The sequence below is a fragment of the Prinia subflava genome, chromosome 15 (genome assembly GCF_021018805.1).
Source record: "Prinia subflava isolate CZ2003 ecotype Zambia chromosome 15, Cam_Psub_1.2, whole genome shotgun sequence".
NCBI classification, from domain to species: Eukaryota; Metazoa; Chordata; class Aves; order Passeriformes; family Cisticolidae; genus Prinia; species Prinia subflava.
The window spans coordinates 9,263,730-9,278,925 of NC_086261.1; the positions used below are offsets into that span (position 1 = coordinate 9,263,730).

General features: G+C 40.1%; 1 protein-coding gene across 2 annotated transcripts in view; it reads right to left on the reverse strand.

Annotated features, from left to right (window-relative positions):
* Positions 1-15,196, reverse strand: part of SH3GL3 (SH3 domain containing GRB2 like 3, endophilin A3) — a 41,831-nt gene that overhangs the window by 6,984 nt on the left and 19,651 nt on the right. For both annotated transcript variants that reach the window (XM_063412577.1, XM_063412578.1), the window contains exons 2-7: positions 7,418-7,486; positions 6,739-6,811; positions 6,112-6,255; positions 5,314-5,447; positions 3,779-3,937; positions 854-957 (exon numbers count right to left, since the gene is read on the reverse strand). In XM_063412577.1, coding sequence (XP_063268647.1) covers positions 854-957; positions 3,779-3,937; positions 5,314-5,447; positions 6,112-6,255; positions 6,739-6,811; positions 7,418-7,486 — 683 coding nt within the window. The remainder of the gene's footprint in view (positions 1-853; positions 958-3,778; positions 3,938-5,313; positions 5,448-6,111; positions 6,256-6,738; positions 6,812-7,417; positions 7,487-15,196) is intronic.

Sequence of the window (15,196 nt, forward strand, 5' to 3'; positions counted from 1 at the left end):
GTTCAGCACAAGTTGCACAAATGAGCTCTCTGGAAAGCTCTGCAAATGACATATGGAAAAACATACCCAGGACAGAGGCCCAGGGACTGCATCTCACACACGGCCTCTTTATCAGGGAAAACAGGAAAAAGCCATTTAGCCAGCAAAACTGGCTAGTACCTCTTGCTGTGTGTGCCCAGCTGGGAGCTCCTGGTCTCCCTGGCCCCTGCACTGGGATGGCACAGGGCGTCTGCAGACACGGCTGCCCTCGTGCCCATGCTCACAGCCACAGCCACGCTGAGCTGAAAGCCCCAAGCAGTGTCCCTGACTCTGCCCACACCACAGTGACACTCAGGTCTCTGGTTCTCTGAGTGACACGTTAATGACAGCAGCATTTCTCCCTTTTCTTAGGCTGACACAAAGTACCTGGGCCTTTCATATGTGTGTTACAGCACAGCTCTGTTCCTGGCCAGCTGGCTGTTCCTCACTGTGCTGTAGAATTTTGTTATACCCCTTAATCTCAATAAAAACAAGGCAACTTCCAAGCAAATCCTCCAAAACACAACTCAAAGTATGCAAGTTGAAATAAATGTCTAAACAAAGGGAGGCTGTCCCTGCTAACCTCCCCAGATGAGAGACTCTGCACACACTCAGAGCTCCCTGGGCAGATCCTGTGTTCCATTAAAGTCTCCCAGCACAGCAGGAAGCTGCCAGGTGGCAGGGGTTTAAAGCCAAGGAGCTCAGTCTGGCACAAAGCACAGCAAACGTGCATCTGGGAGGTGGTGCTACAAGATCTCTTGCTTCAGTGATTTTCCAAGGCTGTGAACCTCAGCTGCAAAAGGGGTCCAACATTTTCTGAGGGGTTCCGCCTTACCGGTTTTGCAGCTTGCTCTGCAGATCCTCCAAAATTTCTGTGGATTGTTTATGGTAATCTAGTGCTGCTTCTACAAACACAGCCAACTGGCTGACTTGTTCTACCTGAAAGACAGAGAGGAAAATAGTTGTAAGGGCACTGCAGTACATTCAGCAGAAGGATAAACAAACAGATCATTTAAAACAGACCTGGTATCTCAAAAGACCACAGTACCTTGTAGAAGTTATTGGAAAAGAGCACATGTGACTCTATCACAGAAACTGCCAGTTGGAAACTGAACAAAACTGAGGTGTAACTTCTAGTTCACTAACTCAGGGCTGGGTCTTTGAGTCATTTCCTTTCACAATGTGCAAATCCCTTCTGCTTTCAACTTCCAAGCCAGCTGTCTGTCAACACCCAAGCCCAAAACATTTAATAGGACATGACCCCTTAGCAGGTGAAAGTGGAGCTTTTCTGATCAATGCTGGAAGAAATTACATTGTGACAGCTCTTATGACTCAGACCCATTAGGGTTTATTATCAATGTTTACTAAGTGCAGTTCTGAAATGATCTGGACTTACCTCACTAGATGGCAGCATTTATAAACTGATAAATGAAAGATGATTTATCTGCTTGGATTTAAAACATATTAACCAATCATTCAAAAATATAAATTATGAGGAAAGGGAGAATATGAAGGAGAAAGAAAAAACAAAATATTTTTATTCATGAGGTAACAAATAATCTCATTCCCCTAACACAAGCTGAAAAGTTCAAGCTGTATGGGGTATGGAACAGTAAGAGATATTTGTCTTCTTCAAGACAACGTTAAGAAGACAGACCCCAAGAAGTCTGACATCTTTCCATTCCATCATAATGTCTTCAGACATTGGATCATAAGAAAATATCTGAGTAAACTTTCTACAAATGTTTTATGGACCCATGGCAGTTTTGTGTTATACTTTGTCTGCTTTTACTCAGTAAAAAAGATCATTAAAAATTCTGCCAGGACTCCAAGAGAGCCAAACACTGTCACATAGCACAAAGAAATGAAATGCACAGAACCAAACCAGCAGCTGATACAATCCCATCACAGTCAGAAGAGAGCAATATAAACAGCTGAGGACAACAGACAAAGTGCCTGGGGTTTGGATGGGTGATCAGAGAAAACGGATAAAGGACTGTCCAAACAAGAAAACTGAGAGCCAGGAGAAATATGGAACAGTGGATTAGGAAAAGAGAGAGAGAGAGAGAGAGAGAGACTGGGAAAGAGCCAGAGAAACCTGAGGGACTATAAGCTACTTGGGAAGATGAACCTGGGAATGGCAGTGTGGGAATGGCAGGAAGATGCATCTGATAAGAAGTGCACGCAACGGTGTCGATGTGGGAGGTCTGGAACTGGCTGTGCAAAAACCTGACAAAGGTGGGGATCAGGACTGAGCCTGGGAAAGGCACCTGGCAAAATGGCTGGGAACCAGAGCTCAGAGAACAGACTTCAGGGCAGGAAGACCGAGAGAGGGAGACTTGGGGAACTGGAAAGGATCAGAAGGAAGTGATTGCAGTTAAGATCTCTGCAAACACAGTAAGACCATTTAGGGTTAGACAACAAGGCTGTAATGAGAAGTTTTGAGAAGACAAACAGATTGGGCCAGCACAAAAATGGAAGGGGAAGAGTTTTCTTTAAACAAAAACAATAGGAAATGGGTACAGAAAAAACTTCAGAGGGATATCCAGTGAAACCCCTCCCAAAGGCAGAATTACTTATACTAGAATGCGTAACTCATCTGTTTTCTAGTGGCTGAGCTAAACCAGCTGAATTCCTGCTCTCTTTTATCCTCAGTTTGGTGCTCTGACTAATGATAAACAGTACCTGAAACATTTCTCAGCTGCCCATGCAAGACAGAATTATAAAACACACATCCACTGCAACCAGGCATCTGGTAGAGCCTACAGTGGAACAGCGCTGGAATTGTCAGTAAGAGTATGCACCAGTTTTTGCTGCCCTCCTGAACTTACACTGGTAAAACAGCAAGAGGCTGAACTGCCTCGCACTATACACTGCTCTAACAAATGTGTCCCCCTTACAAACAGTTCAGGGGCTACAGGCTGGTTTATAACTGGGTGTGCATAGAGAGAGAAGTTGCTTGCAGTTAAATATTCCCACTTCACAGCTCCTCACTGTTGCAGTTTGCTCACAGAAGACAGCACGCTTTTTACTTTGTGTGTTTTCTGTGATACTGCATCTACAGGAGAAAAGAAAACTTTGGAATAGGCCCAAATAGGTCCGGCTCTCTTTTCCTACAATTCCATGATTACGCAGGAGAAAGCACATCCTGCTATTCCTCTGTGTGTGGACAGAAAAGAGGATTATCCTGAATGGCCACAGCTGCTCCTTATTTAGACATAATTTCATGATGGACTTGGACTCTGGGCCAAAGCCCACATACCTGAGCCCAAGCCACAGACTCACTCCATGGACTTTGCAGAGCCAAAGAGTAATAGTAATGATTTTCCGAGGTAAAATCATTCAGAGACTCCATACCAGCAGCAAAGTTTTGACTAAAAGTGAGCTAAAATTCAGACAGCTCAGAAGGTACATGCCCTTGCTTACACTTTCAGCAGCAGGTCTTGACTATACCAATTTCCCAACCTTCACCCTCTCACTGACCAAACTGCATTTTACTCTCAGTTAGTCCTGCTTGAGACCTCTGTGGCCGTCTTGTCTGAGTCACTGTAACTCCAGAAGGAATTCCTGAGTTCTTGAGTTCTCCCATTCTCTGCTGTGCATTATGTTCTTCTCTGACACGGGATTTAAAAGAAGGAAGGGGGAGAGTTTCTGCTTTCAGACCTTACCTCCTGTGAAGGATAGGACTGGCTTTAAGCAATCCCACATATTTGCCCCTCCAGGATGTAGTGCAGCAAACAAAGATGCAGAACAGACTTACATCATTTTCTAAGAAATTGAACATGCTTCTTTCAGCCAGTTCCTTTGACTCTTCAAATTTTTCTACTGCTTGTTTAACTTCTTCATCCGGTATCTTTCCAAAACGCTTCTTTTTATAATCATAATCCAAGCGGCGCCCCTCCAGTTTCTTCAAGTGATGCTAAAAGAGACAGAACATTTATGAGAAGGACCAAATGGGACATGCCCAAACAAACACATTGTGATCTAAGGAAACATCAGTGATGAATGCAAATATATGCAGACTTAAAGAAATACAAGGCTCAGAGACTTTGACAGTCCATCCCTTTGACCCAAGGCAGCACCAGGTAAATGTAGGGCCACATACATGAATGCAGTTTTAAATAAAGGGCCCTTTGGTAGCACTTGGGGTACTGGCAGCTTTGGTTTGCCTATCTTAGACATCCACCTCATGGACTTCACTAAATGTGCAACAGTACAGATTCTCTGAGCTGTTGAGAGAAGCAGGATGCAACCTAAATATTTGTGTGTCACCATATTCTACATGTAATTCAATTTTATGTCTTGAATTATCTGCAATATGACAACTAAAATTTAAAGGGTTATATTCCTCTCATAAAGCACTGCTCCAGCAAATCTTGTATTCTTGCTGCCCTTGTTAGGTATCAACTTGACACTTCTATCTGATAAAACTACACAAGCTTTTCTGTTGCCAAAAATCCTGGGACTGACAGGCTCACAGAATGGACGCAAAGTGACAGTACAAAATGCTCATTAAAGCTAACATCAAACAATTTCCTTTCAGCAGCTCAGAAGAACACAACTGAAAACAGTTATGCTTCAAAGGAGACAGCTACAGACATTACTGCAATCTTTTTGCTATGCTTTCCACATTCATTTATGTGTAAACAAATAAAAACTTTCATTTCTGCATTTCACTAGGGTATTAACTTCCTTATTACCCAAATCCATTGGAATCAACAGACTCAGACAAAGACTGTCTGGATTTCTTTGAATTGTCACATTGTAAACAAAAACACTGAAACACTTTACTCTAAAGGTTAAAAATGTGTTCCTTAGGGTCCTGTATTTTTCTTATATGGCACTTCAACATTTTATGACACTGTTCAGACCATTCTGTGTTTGCCCTGAAAAGCCTTTTTTCACAGTTATATTCATTCTCCATTATAAACAGCTTTAGGCTGACAGAGATGGTAAGATAGGATAATCACCAGCAGTAAATCACAGCCCACTCACATGTTCATAAGCATTAATAAAAATGTTCATTACCATAAAACAGCAGAAAAATAAACAATTTAATTCTTTTCACTGTGCTTGTACTGACTGTACAAGCAATATAGCAAATTGGATAAGTTAGACAAGAGAGAAATAGTCAGGCATTGATTCTAAGCAGATTTTGCCACTGTTTTGCTAGAGAGAAAATCTATTACAACAAAATTTATTTACCTTATTGCTTTCAAGAAAAATATCTCAGGAAACTAAGGTTTGATTTGATTCTGATTATTGCTAAGTGAAGCTCTACCCTGGAAAACTTACCCCAATCTCTTTTAAATCTTTGTCCTGCAATAACTGTAGAGGATCAATAAAATTTTGTTTGACATTAATATCAAGAGAGTCCTTCACTTCTGCCATTTGCTTCATGCTCTCACCAGCATCCAGTAGTGCAAGGCCTGTGGTAAAGAATAGGCATCTCAAGATATATAAAAGCAGAAAATTTGTCTTTTAAAACAGCCATTTCAAATAGGTATCTTTGTATCTGCTGCAGTCCCTTGAAGAGTAAAAAAGAAAATAATGCAAGTTATGCTTGTTTTCTATAAAAAACTGGAACTAGAAAATTCTTGTTCTGAATTTCATTTCAGGGTTTTTTTCCCTGACAGGTATCAGGGAAAAAAATTTTCTCCCTACTGTATTTGCATAGGTCATTACTAAGAAAGAAAAATCATCCAGTGTTACTGTTTATTTCTTTCTACAAGAATTTTTTCCCCCAAGTTTACTTCTCAAATTGAGTATAGTCATTTTTATACAAAGGTTAAAAGAAATAAATTGCATTTAAGAATCACCCTAAATTATTTAGGTTTGATGACTTAGAAATTAAAATGCTTAATAATAGGGATGATCAGACAGCATCAGTAACAGTGTTAACAAACCCACCTGCAAGAGAGGTGGACAAATGTGCAGGAGCATTCTATTTCTGAGCTGTATCAATCATCCCTTCATCCCTGCATTGAACTTTCCCCCTTACCTGCAGTGGCCAACTACACAGCTTATGTCAGTAGTAACCCTTTGCAAAGGACTTTATGCTGAAATATTGGCAGAGGAGATGCACAAACTCACCAAACATAGACTCATCGCCCAGCTCTCTGCCATACCGTATCATGCAGTCTCCCAGGAGTCCCTCAGTCTGGGGGTAGCCTGTGGTTTTAACTTGTCCTCTGATCTTTGACATAGTGTTCAGCATTCCCAGCTTGGCCCTGTATGCTAAGAGGGACATAGAAAAAGAAAAAAAAATTGAAGTGATTAACCAGTTTAAAAACTAATCTATTTAAAAAACAAGCGAAGTCACAAAGCTCATCTCAGACTGGTAATTTTTGTGTTGTCAATATCTCATAATCCAAAGTTGAAATAAGATTCCATTGAACAATATGGGTCATATGAAACTAGTCTTTATTCCCAACTGAAAAAGCATCACTTCTCCAGGCAAATATTCACCAACACTCACATTCCTTTGAATAGTCCTGCTTGTGAGCTCCTTGATTAGAAATATTGCACAAAGCAAATGCAGGACACAAGTACAGCCAAAGCCAACTTCCCCTCTCTCTGCCTCTTGCTAAGAAGAACTTTGCAGAACTCCACACAGAAACCTCACAATGATAACCTAATTAGCTTTTATTTACCTAGAACTAATTTCCAAGTAACAAAACAATGTTCATCGAAATCCAACACCTATTGTTCCTATCCTACCTGGATTTGGCTGAAGATACTCTGTGGATTTGGAGAGAAGCTCTGTTACAGCTTTATTAGTAACATCAATTTTCTGAAAAAGAAAAGTAAGTCTACTATGAACATTAAAAAATACATGGAAAGGCAAGGGCAATAAAAAACCCCACATAATTGTAAAAGCAGAAACTGGCAGTAACATTGTTTAATTTACAACACAACTCACCAGTGGACAGCAAACATCAATTTCATGTAAAATTCTGAACATGGATTTAAACTAAAAAGTACATTTTTTTACCAGGAGAAAATGTGGCCCAAGTAGTCAGATTTTTATCATTAATTTTATCAGATGCAAAGGCTTTGTGATATTTATAAAGCCCCACTAACACTGCAGGCTTCTCTAAACACCCACACAAGGGAAGGTTCCTCCTGATGTTCTGCACCCTTCTCGGAGGAATTTCTCTCCATTGTGGAGGGGGGTGGAGAGGAACCTGATTCCTCTGCTCACGTCTCTTCTCCCCTGGCTGAGCTGACAAGGCTCAAGGACAAATTTGCATTTATCCTTTTATCTTTCTGTTTGGAAGCACATTATAGGGTTTTCTCCCCCAGGTAAATCTACAATACCATTCAATCATTTGAGACACAAAATATTTTTGTTTCTGCAATAGCTTAATATTGAAAAACATGATGTGACTTTTCTTACCCTTTCCATCTCTTGAAATTCCTCATCTAACTTTGTTCCCTCTGCTCCACTTATTTTTTCACTGAATAACTGTAAAAAGATAAATTTAAACAAAAAAGGTATTGTTATTTATTTATAGAATAAATATCTCTGAGAGTTACAAGAATTGACTCCAGACCAGAAAATAGCCAGCATTTGAGGTTAACTATGCAGGACAAAAGTAAACAGTCTTAGAAGTGAAGCACTCCCTTCAAGAGACAAGGATACCTGATACAAATTTAGAACGAGCAAACAAAAACATGATTTTTCATGCTTGAAGAGTTTGTACTCTACTGGCATGACCTACACTGCAGATTTCAGCACAGGGACCAGACTGACTGCAGGTAAATCCAGAATAACCTTTTCAAGCGTGTCTCTGCAGCTCTGTACTTCTGAGTACCTGCTGGCCCTGTGTACAGTAGGTTCAGGGATGTAATTCCCATTCCTGCTGCTGGAGTTGTGTGCAATCCTGTGGAAGGAGCAGACTCGTGAAAAAGGCTTCACTGTGACTCACCTGTGAGACTGAGCACCTTTATGATCAAAACAATGGCAGGTGTTCAAAAACTCGAGGCACCAGTTTCAGATAGATTTCAGTAAACCTTCTGAAAAGGCTAAAAGTTAACCAACTTTTGTGTGAAAACTCCAGGCTGTCAGACGTGCCTGTGGTTCTCACTGAGTGACTCATGGCCAGGAATAAGCCACCATGCAGAACTCAGCCATCTGCTTCTTGCAGTGCACGATACCTGCACTGTGACAACATGAGGAGAAAGCCAGACCCTCACCCAGTGTGAAACAGCCTTTGAAGGCATCCCTCCACTACAACAGCGATTTAACACATAGTCAACATTAAATTCCTTCAAAAATACCTGGCATTTCTCTGTTTTGATGGGCTTTTATCACTGAAACTGTAACAGCATAGTGTGAAATCCAGGCCTAGCTCACTGACTGCTGCTGTTCCCCAAACCTGTCCCCAATAATGCGTTTTGTTTGTCCCCAGCACCTTCTAAAAGGGAATTCATCTCACTGAATTAGAAGGGCCTTGGGGACCTGCAAACCCTGGAAATGGGTCAGGGCTCTCAGCAGTGCAATGGTTCCCTGCTCACGGCACAGGTGTGGGGGGAGGACACTGCCCTGCCAAAAACCAGCAAGGAGCTGATGAAGCAGAGCTGGGAGCTCAGCAGTGGCTGACCTTGCATCAATATCACTGCTACCAAACAGTCTGAGACAGTCCTGCTTAAGGGAAAAGGTGAGATCAAAGAGAGACGTACAGCTAATTATTTCTATTGGCTTTACAGCAGCACTCACAATCTTCATGCTTAATATGCCAAGCAGCACACACACTTGTCAGGATCATTTCTCTTCCAGAGCACTGACGAATGAGCACAAAAGCAGATAAAACAGATGGAAGAGCCCGAGTACTGGTGAGTTCCTGTGGGTCATCATCTTGCTGCTGTAAGACATGACAGCAGAGAAGTGACCTGAGGTCACACATGGAGCAGGACACTGCCCTGGTCTCTGCAGGAATGTCTGAGGAGTCCTTGAGCAGACAGAGAGAGGTACATGACAAGGCTGCATGAAAAGCAGGAATTCCTATCAGGAATTCTGCAGCTCCTCCACAGTAACAGTTTCTGTCTCCTTTCTGGGCAGCGTTAATTCCAAAAATAATCAATGCATTTCCCCCAGCCTCACCCATGTCCTCTTTCTCCAGCAGGCAAGGAAGAGATCTGTGGTTTCCCAAAACCCTTTTCAAAGGCTGAGTGCAGTGGGGGAATCACTCTCCCCAGGCTGAAGTTACAAAACCTGTATTCAGTAGCAGCCCATAGGTGTCTCATTACAGATAATCCATTTATATGCTGGTGAAAAATAAACCTAATGAAGTAACGTGATTGCTTGACTGTGAAAGTGTAATCAATAACAGAATTCTAAATCTATTTTACAGTGACTTGTGGATGCAGCTCCTGAGAGCCAGCCACAGGATCTGCACACAGTTTCATACAGACTCTGAAGACAACCTAACACACACCTGGGGAAAAAAGTACTGATCATAAGAAAAAAAAAATTGTTAACATGCTTTCCCAGTTCTATGCAAACATTAAAGACACTGCAATTTGTAGCCCAAGGATGCATTTCTTCAATAGTATTTACCCTGAGCTCTAATGTCCTTTGAAAAACGACACTCCATAAAGAAGGATTCCTTAAAATCTGTGAGCTGATCTACCAACAATAAAAATTGGTATAAAGTTCTAATGGTTATAATTAAATTTTACACATCCACAGTTTATTTCATATTGGTATAATTGGGAATAGCTGTACTAGTCTCACATTTAGGTACAAAAAGGCTTTTGCTCTGATCATACTGAATTTAGGAGTTGTAAAACTAGCATCACCCTTCTTGCAATTAAAAGTCACAGGATACTCAATTAATTATTGAAACTGGATGCACAAAGGAGACAGCTGCTGGGTTTTACGTCCCTGAATATTTGCTGAGCATCATTTACGTGCATTATATCAAGCTGCAAACCACTTTGAACACAAATAGAGGATGCCCAGCTGAGGGGCTGTGTAGTTACATGGCAATATCTGTCAGGCTTTATGAGTCACCTCATCAAAGACAACACTGCTGCCATCACACAAGGCATGAACTCCAAGGGAGTTTGGAATTTCTTCTACAGGAAGAATCCTTCACCTCCAAATTCCTGGGCACCATGGATTCAGCACTGTTTGACTAGAGAGGGCCACAATTTGCAGCTGTGAAAAAAAAACAATTCCCACCAGGGGAGTCAGCACGTCCTTTGCTATTCCACTGCAGGTCAGAAGCTAAAGCCTTTCATTAGCCCTGTTTCTGGTGATGCTAACTAGGCTTCCTCTGGATCAAAACCTACACTCAGAGAACAGCTCTGCAACAGGAAAGATTTCTTCTTCTCTGGTGTCTGTTCAACTCCCTCTATCACACTTATATTAGAGCTGGTGAGAGAAAGAAAAAAGCAACAGAGCTAAATTATGAACATGAAATCAGCCATTTGTATTATCACCTCTCATCAGAAGTCACACGTGATAGCAAACTACCTTCAGTGGTAAAACTTGTATGATCTATATAATAGAAGACCTTTTTGCCTGAAGAAACATTGCAGTTTGTACACAAATGCTCCTTGCTTGTTACTTCTTGCTAGATCCTACTGTTCTTTTTAAAAATTGAAAAATCAAATATGACGTTGTTTTATAAACAACCTGAAAGTCTCTGGTGGGCTTATGTAGAATTTTATATGAAGAAAAATGCGGAATAAAACAAATAGGCTTTGAAAGAAACCCCTCCAGATATTATGATTTCTATTTTAGTTCTGTATATTCAGTTCAGTACAATTCAAAATGCAACCTGCAATTTTGTTACAGTCTTAAAAGACTAAATATTTATCTGCTAAGGCATTTATATTCCGAGAAATTCTCTGAGAAAAAGATTTTTCTATAAATCTAATATTGGGATTTTGTTCTCAAGACAGTTTTTTGGGGCTTTTTTCAGATAATATAATTTTCTTTTGATGTGTTTTGTTATGATGAACCATTGCCTCAACCCTGGCAGTGTTCAAAACCTGGAGAAGGCTTTGAGTAATCTGGTCTAGGGGGAGGTATCCCTGTCCATAGCAGGGGGTTTTGGGACTGGATGAACTTTAAGGTCCATTCCAGCCCCTTTCCACTCTGTGATTTCATGAACACAGCATGTGAGCAGTCTATACTTTAAAATAAAATCTACAGCTCACTAAACTCTAAACTAAAACTGTCTCAAGATTTAAAATAAAAATACTGAAAAATTATGTTAAGAATATTAAGATTTATCCCTACTGCACAGGGATAGTACATTTCTCCATAGTTATATGGATTAAAACAAATAAGCTTCAGAAAAATGCCACATTTTACTAATGTTTTGTACATCACATCCACTGAATTACACTAATTTTTCATATTTCACTACGGAAGGTTACAGAATATAAGAAGCTGCCAAAAATATCCCAGATCAACAGAGAGCTGATAAAAGTCTCAAAACAATTACCCTATTTTTTTTAATATATCCACTGGGTATTTTATAATACAAGTCAATGGGATTCTTGCCAGGCAATACTTGCACACATGCTCTGACCTTCTGTTTCCCTTGTTTTGCCCCTCCTTTGCAACACTCACTTACTCGGATTGAACCATCACAGTTCTTTTGTTGTTATTCAGCTACTGTTGAAAGAAGTGGCTGGCCAACAAAACTCTCTTGTACATACCTGTCCGGGAAATCAGCCTGTGCTATTTACAGGCTGAATGAAAGGTATCATATTCTATTAAAGGCTTAAGAGATTTAATGACTCTTTACAAAGTTACAGCATTTATTTTGTTCTGAAGGACTGGCTGCTGAAATTATCTGTTGAAACTTTAATGGAATATAAAATTCCTACATTTGTCATAAATATGCACGCTGTCAAACCCATGAGGCAAAACCTAGATTTTTTTTATTCTGATAAAAAAGCCAAGGCTATGAAAAGATTTTAAATTTATTTTCCCCTCTCTCTCTAAAAAGGAAGCAAGTAATCAACTGGGAAAATGAATAGATTCATCCCAAAGTTAACACACAGAGAGCCAGGAAATAATGTAACTGTATGGCTACATTTCCCATAGAAACAGAACTGGGCCAAACTGCACAAATGCATTAAATACATCTTAAATACAGTACCTAGTACAAAATACTACATTCCAGTATGGTTAACACATAATAGTTACGCTTCTCTTAATAAATCATTAGAAGTTCCAGCAATTTCCCTGCAGCCATGTAAGCATTTGATTTGGTTTAATGCAATGTGACAACACTAACAGGTTTCTCAAGGATCTTATTTATGCTTGTAATAAACAAAGGGAAGAATAAGGTGGCTGGCAGGACAAAGTTGAATCTCCTTGCAGTGTTCAGCATCCTGAGGGGAGGGAGAGATTTTCTTCTTTGTCCTCTTCCAGAATGCTCTATCAGATTAGAGACCAAGATTTCAGCCTTTTATCTATATCAAAAGCAGTTTAACCTCAAATATCTGTAATTCCCTGTTTTGTGCTTCCAAGTTCTTACTACAATGCTATGCATATGACTTGTTTTTCTTCTTTCCTGATTGCTATATTTCATATACATTGCTAACTCCCACAGTCAAAAAAGAAAAAGGTTACCACTAGTTCATGTACTGCAGACCACCACAAACTTGACCTACAACACAGCCTCATGTCTTACATCTTAGTAAACCTTTCAAGGAATAAGCACTGGCAGAGCCAGCTGCACAAAGCCTGCCACCATGATAGAAAAATATTTTTTTAAAAAAAGAAAAAATATTTTTCTTTACTAATTAGGTGAATGGGGAGCTATTAGGCACCCCTGTGATTGAGTTCTAGAGATTTTCTAAAGGTCTGGATGCTCAGAAGAAACAGCAGTGCCCCACACTGAGTAACTAAACTAAGATGCACATTTCTAAATACAGATCTAAACAAAAGACTAAAGAAACATAGTACTTGGCCCTTGGGTACAAAATTATCTGCAAATGAAAATGGGTAATATACACCTAAATAGATATTTTCTCCTAAAATATCCCTACAACAATAAAGGAAAAAACCAAACTATTTAAGTGTACTGGTACTTGGACCTCTTCTTTTAATTAAACTGACATAGCTCATTCTATCCTAACGCTTTGGAGAAAATACAAATCCCTCATTTTAGAGGTTAAGCACCCAACAACGGCAGGAGCTCTGGAGTCACCTCAGTACGGTTTGTTTTCAAAGAAAATAAAAATTCTCTTCTCTGATGTACTTTAAAGAAAAAAGATTTATTCTGCCCTCCAAAATAAATAGAGGGTCTACTACAAAGTGCAGATGTTTCAGTCACACAACTGCAGAGCACTCTGGCTCACCTCCACCAAATCATTGAAGTTCATCCTCAATAGGTGCTAAAGTGCTTTTCTGGATGAAGCCCCGAGCGCTCAGCACCTCGCAGTGTCAAGCTCAGAGGGTCATCAGCTTCACATGAAGGATTTTGTAACTTTTTCTTCTACTAAACTTTCAGCTAACAGTGGCACAGATTTCCCTAAAGCATTTGGTAAAATTGTAGAAGAGATTTCTGACAGCAGCAGCAGGAACTGGGGTTTTTTTGGAAAAATTAATCAAGCAGCTGAATTGGGTCCTACTGCTATTTAATCAAAATTATGGTGTGCAAGAAGCTGTGCCCTAGAAGTCAAATACTTTCTATTGCTCCCATGGTTGTGTAAGTGCTATAAAACATCTCTGAATTTAACAATGCTTGTACACAGGTATTTAAAAAAGTGCAGCTTTCTCTTTTGGTAACGGTTCATACATAATTATAAAACATAATAACATTTTGGAATTTATGTGAGACATGAACACATTAAAAATTATAATCATATTGAGGATACAAAATTCAAGCAGCAGTCTGTCAGTACCCATGGCAGAATACACTTCTACAGAAATTCAGGAAAACAAGAACATAAAACTGGATGATTCACCCATAATTCATTACCTATAACAAGCAGCTGAACCAGAACTCCAGAAAACCACATCCATGGCCAGAGGAATTCATATCCTAATGTTTCACTGAAGATGTCTATTCGCAGATATTTAAAGTAGAAACATAAAGAACTGCAGGACGTTCAAACACACTTCAAACACACCTCATGACTGTGCTCACACTATCAACTTCCTTAGGGATTTCTGATGGATCCAACAGCAAATCTTGTTCCAGCAGCCAACAAAATTAAAATACAAAAAATATTACTATTTTTGTGAAATATAAAGGATTTTAAATATATGTAGAGAAATGTGTTACATTTAGAGACACATCATGATAAATATTAAAATATTTTTACATATTTTCTAATGTTAAAAATTTCATACAAGTTATGAAATATAAAAAAATCTAAGTCCCATTTCATTTTTCAAAGCTCAGCTTTTGGTAGGAAATTCCTTTACACAAAAAAAAAAAAAGACACCAAACCCCAGGCCATCTAAAGGACACCAGGAATCTCAAGGGCCTGTTTCCCAAGAAGGAAAACATACTTTTTCTACCAAGAGATCTCTGAATCATACAAACAAAGTTTAAAAAATGCATGAGAGTACTGCCAGAGTGTTTATATTCACGAAGAACATTCTTATCTCACTAATATTTATGAACCCACTACTACTTTATTACTTGTAACTTCTCAGGCAAACAGGAGCAACAAGAACACAGATTATTTTTAGGAAGACGGATGAACTGAGTTACACAAAGATATGCCAGCTAGAGAGGAATAGAAGAGAAAGGTGTTTGCAACGTGGCTTGCCTGGGACGGGGCATCCCAGGGTGGCCCCAAACACCTTTCCCACATGGAGATGTTCTCTGAGCTGCCAGGGGAGCACAAGTTCAGCAACAAGCACTGCTGAAGGGTCCTGTGCAGATCCATGCCAAGCATGAATATTCAATCTGCTTTCTAACACGGAGCAAACTCTTCACAGCTGAGCATGACCCAAAGGGTAGAAGAGCCCAGCCAGGCAATCAGCTGAGACCTCTACAGTGAACCCTCCAGCTGGCAGCACCAACAGGAATGGTGCCAGTCCATCAGAGCTGCCCATGTGCTCCTGCAGAGAAAAGTGCCCAGGGACACCCGGGAATGCCGGGCCTGCAGCTCCCAGTGCAGTCACTGAGCAGCCGCGGCTGGCGAGCGGCAGCAGCAGGAGGGGCAGCTCCGATCTGCTCACAGAGGAGAT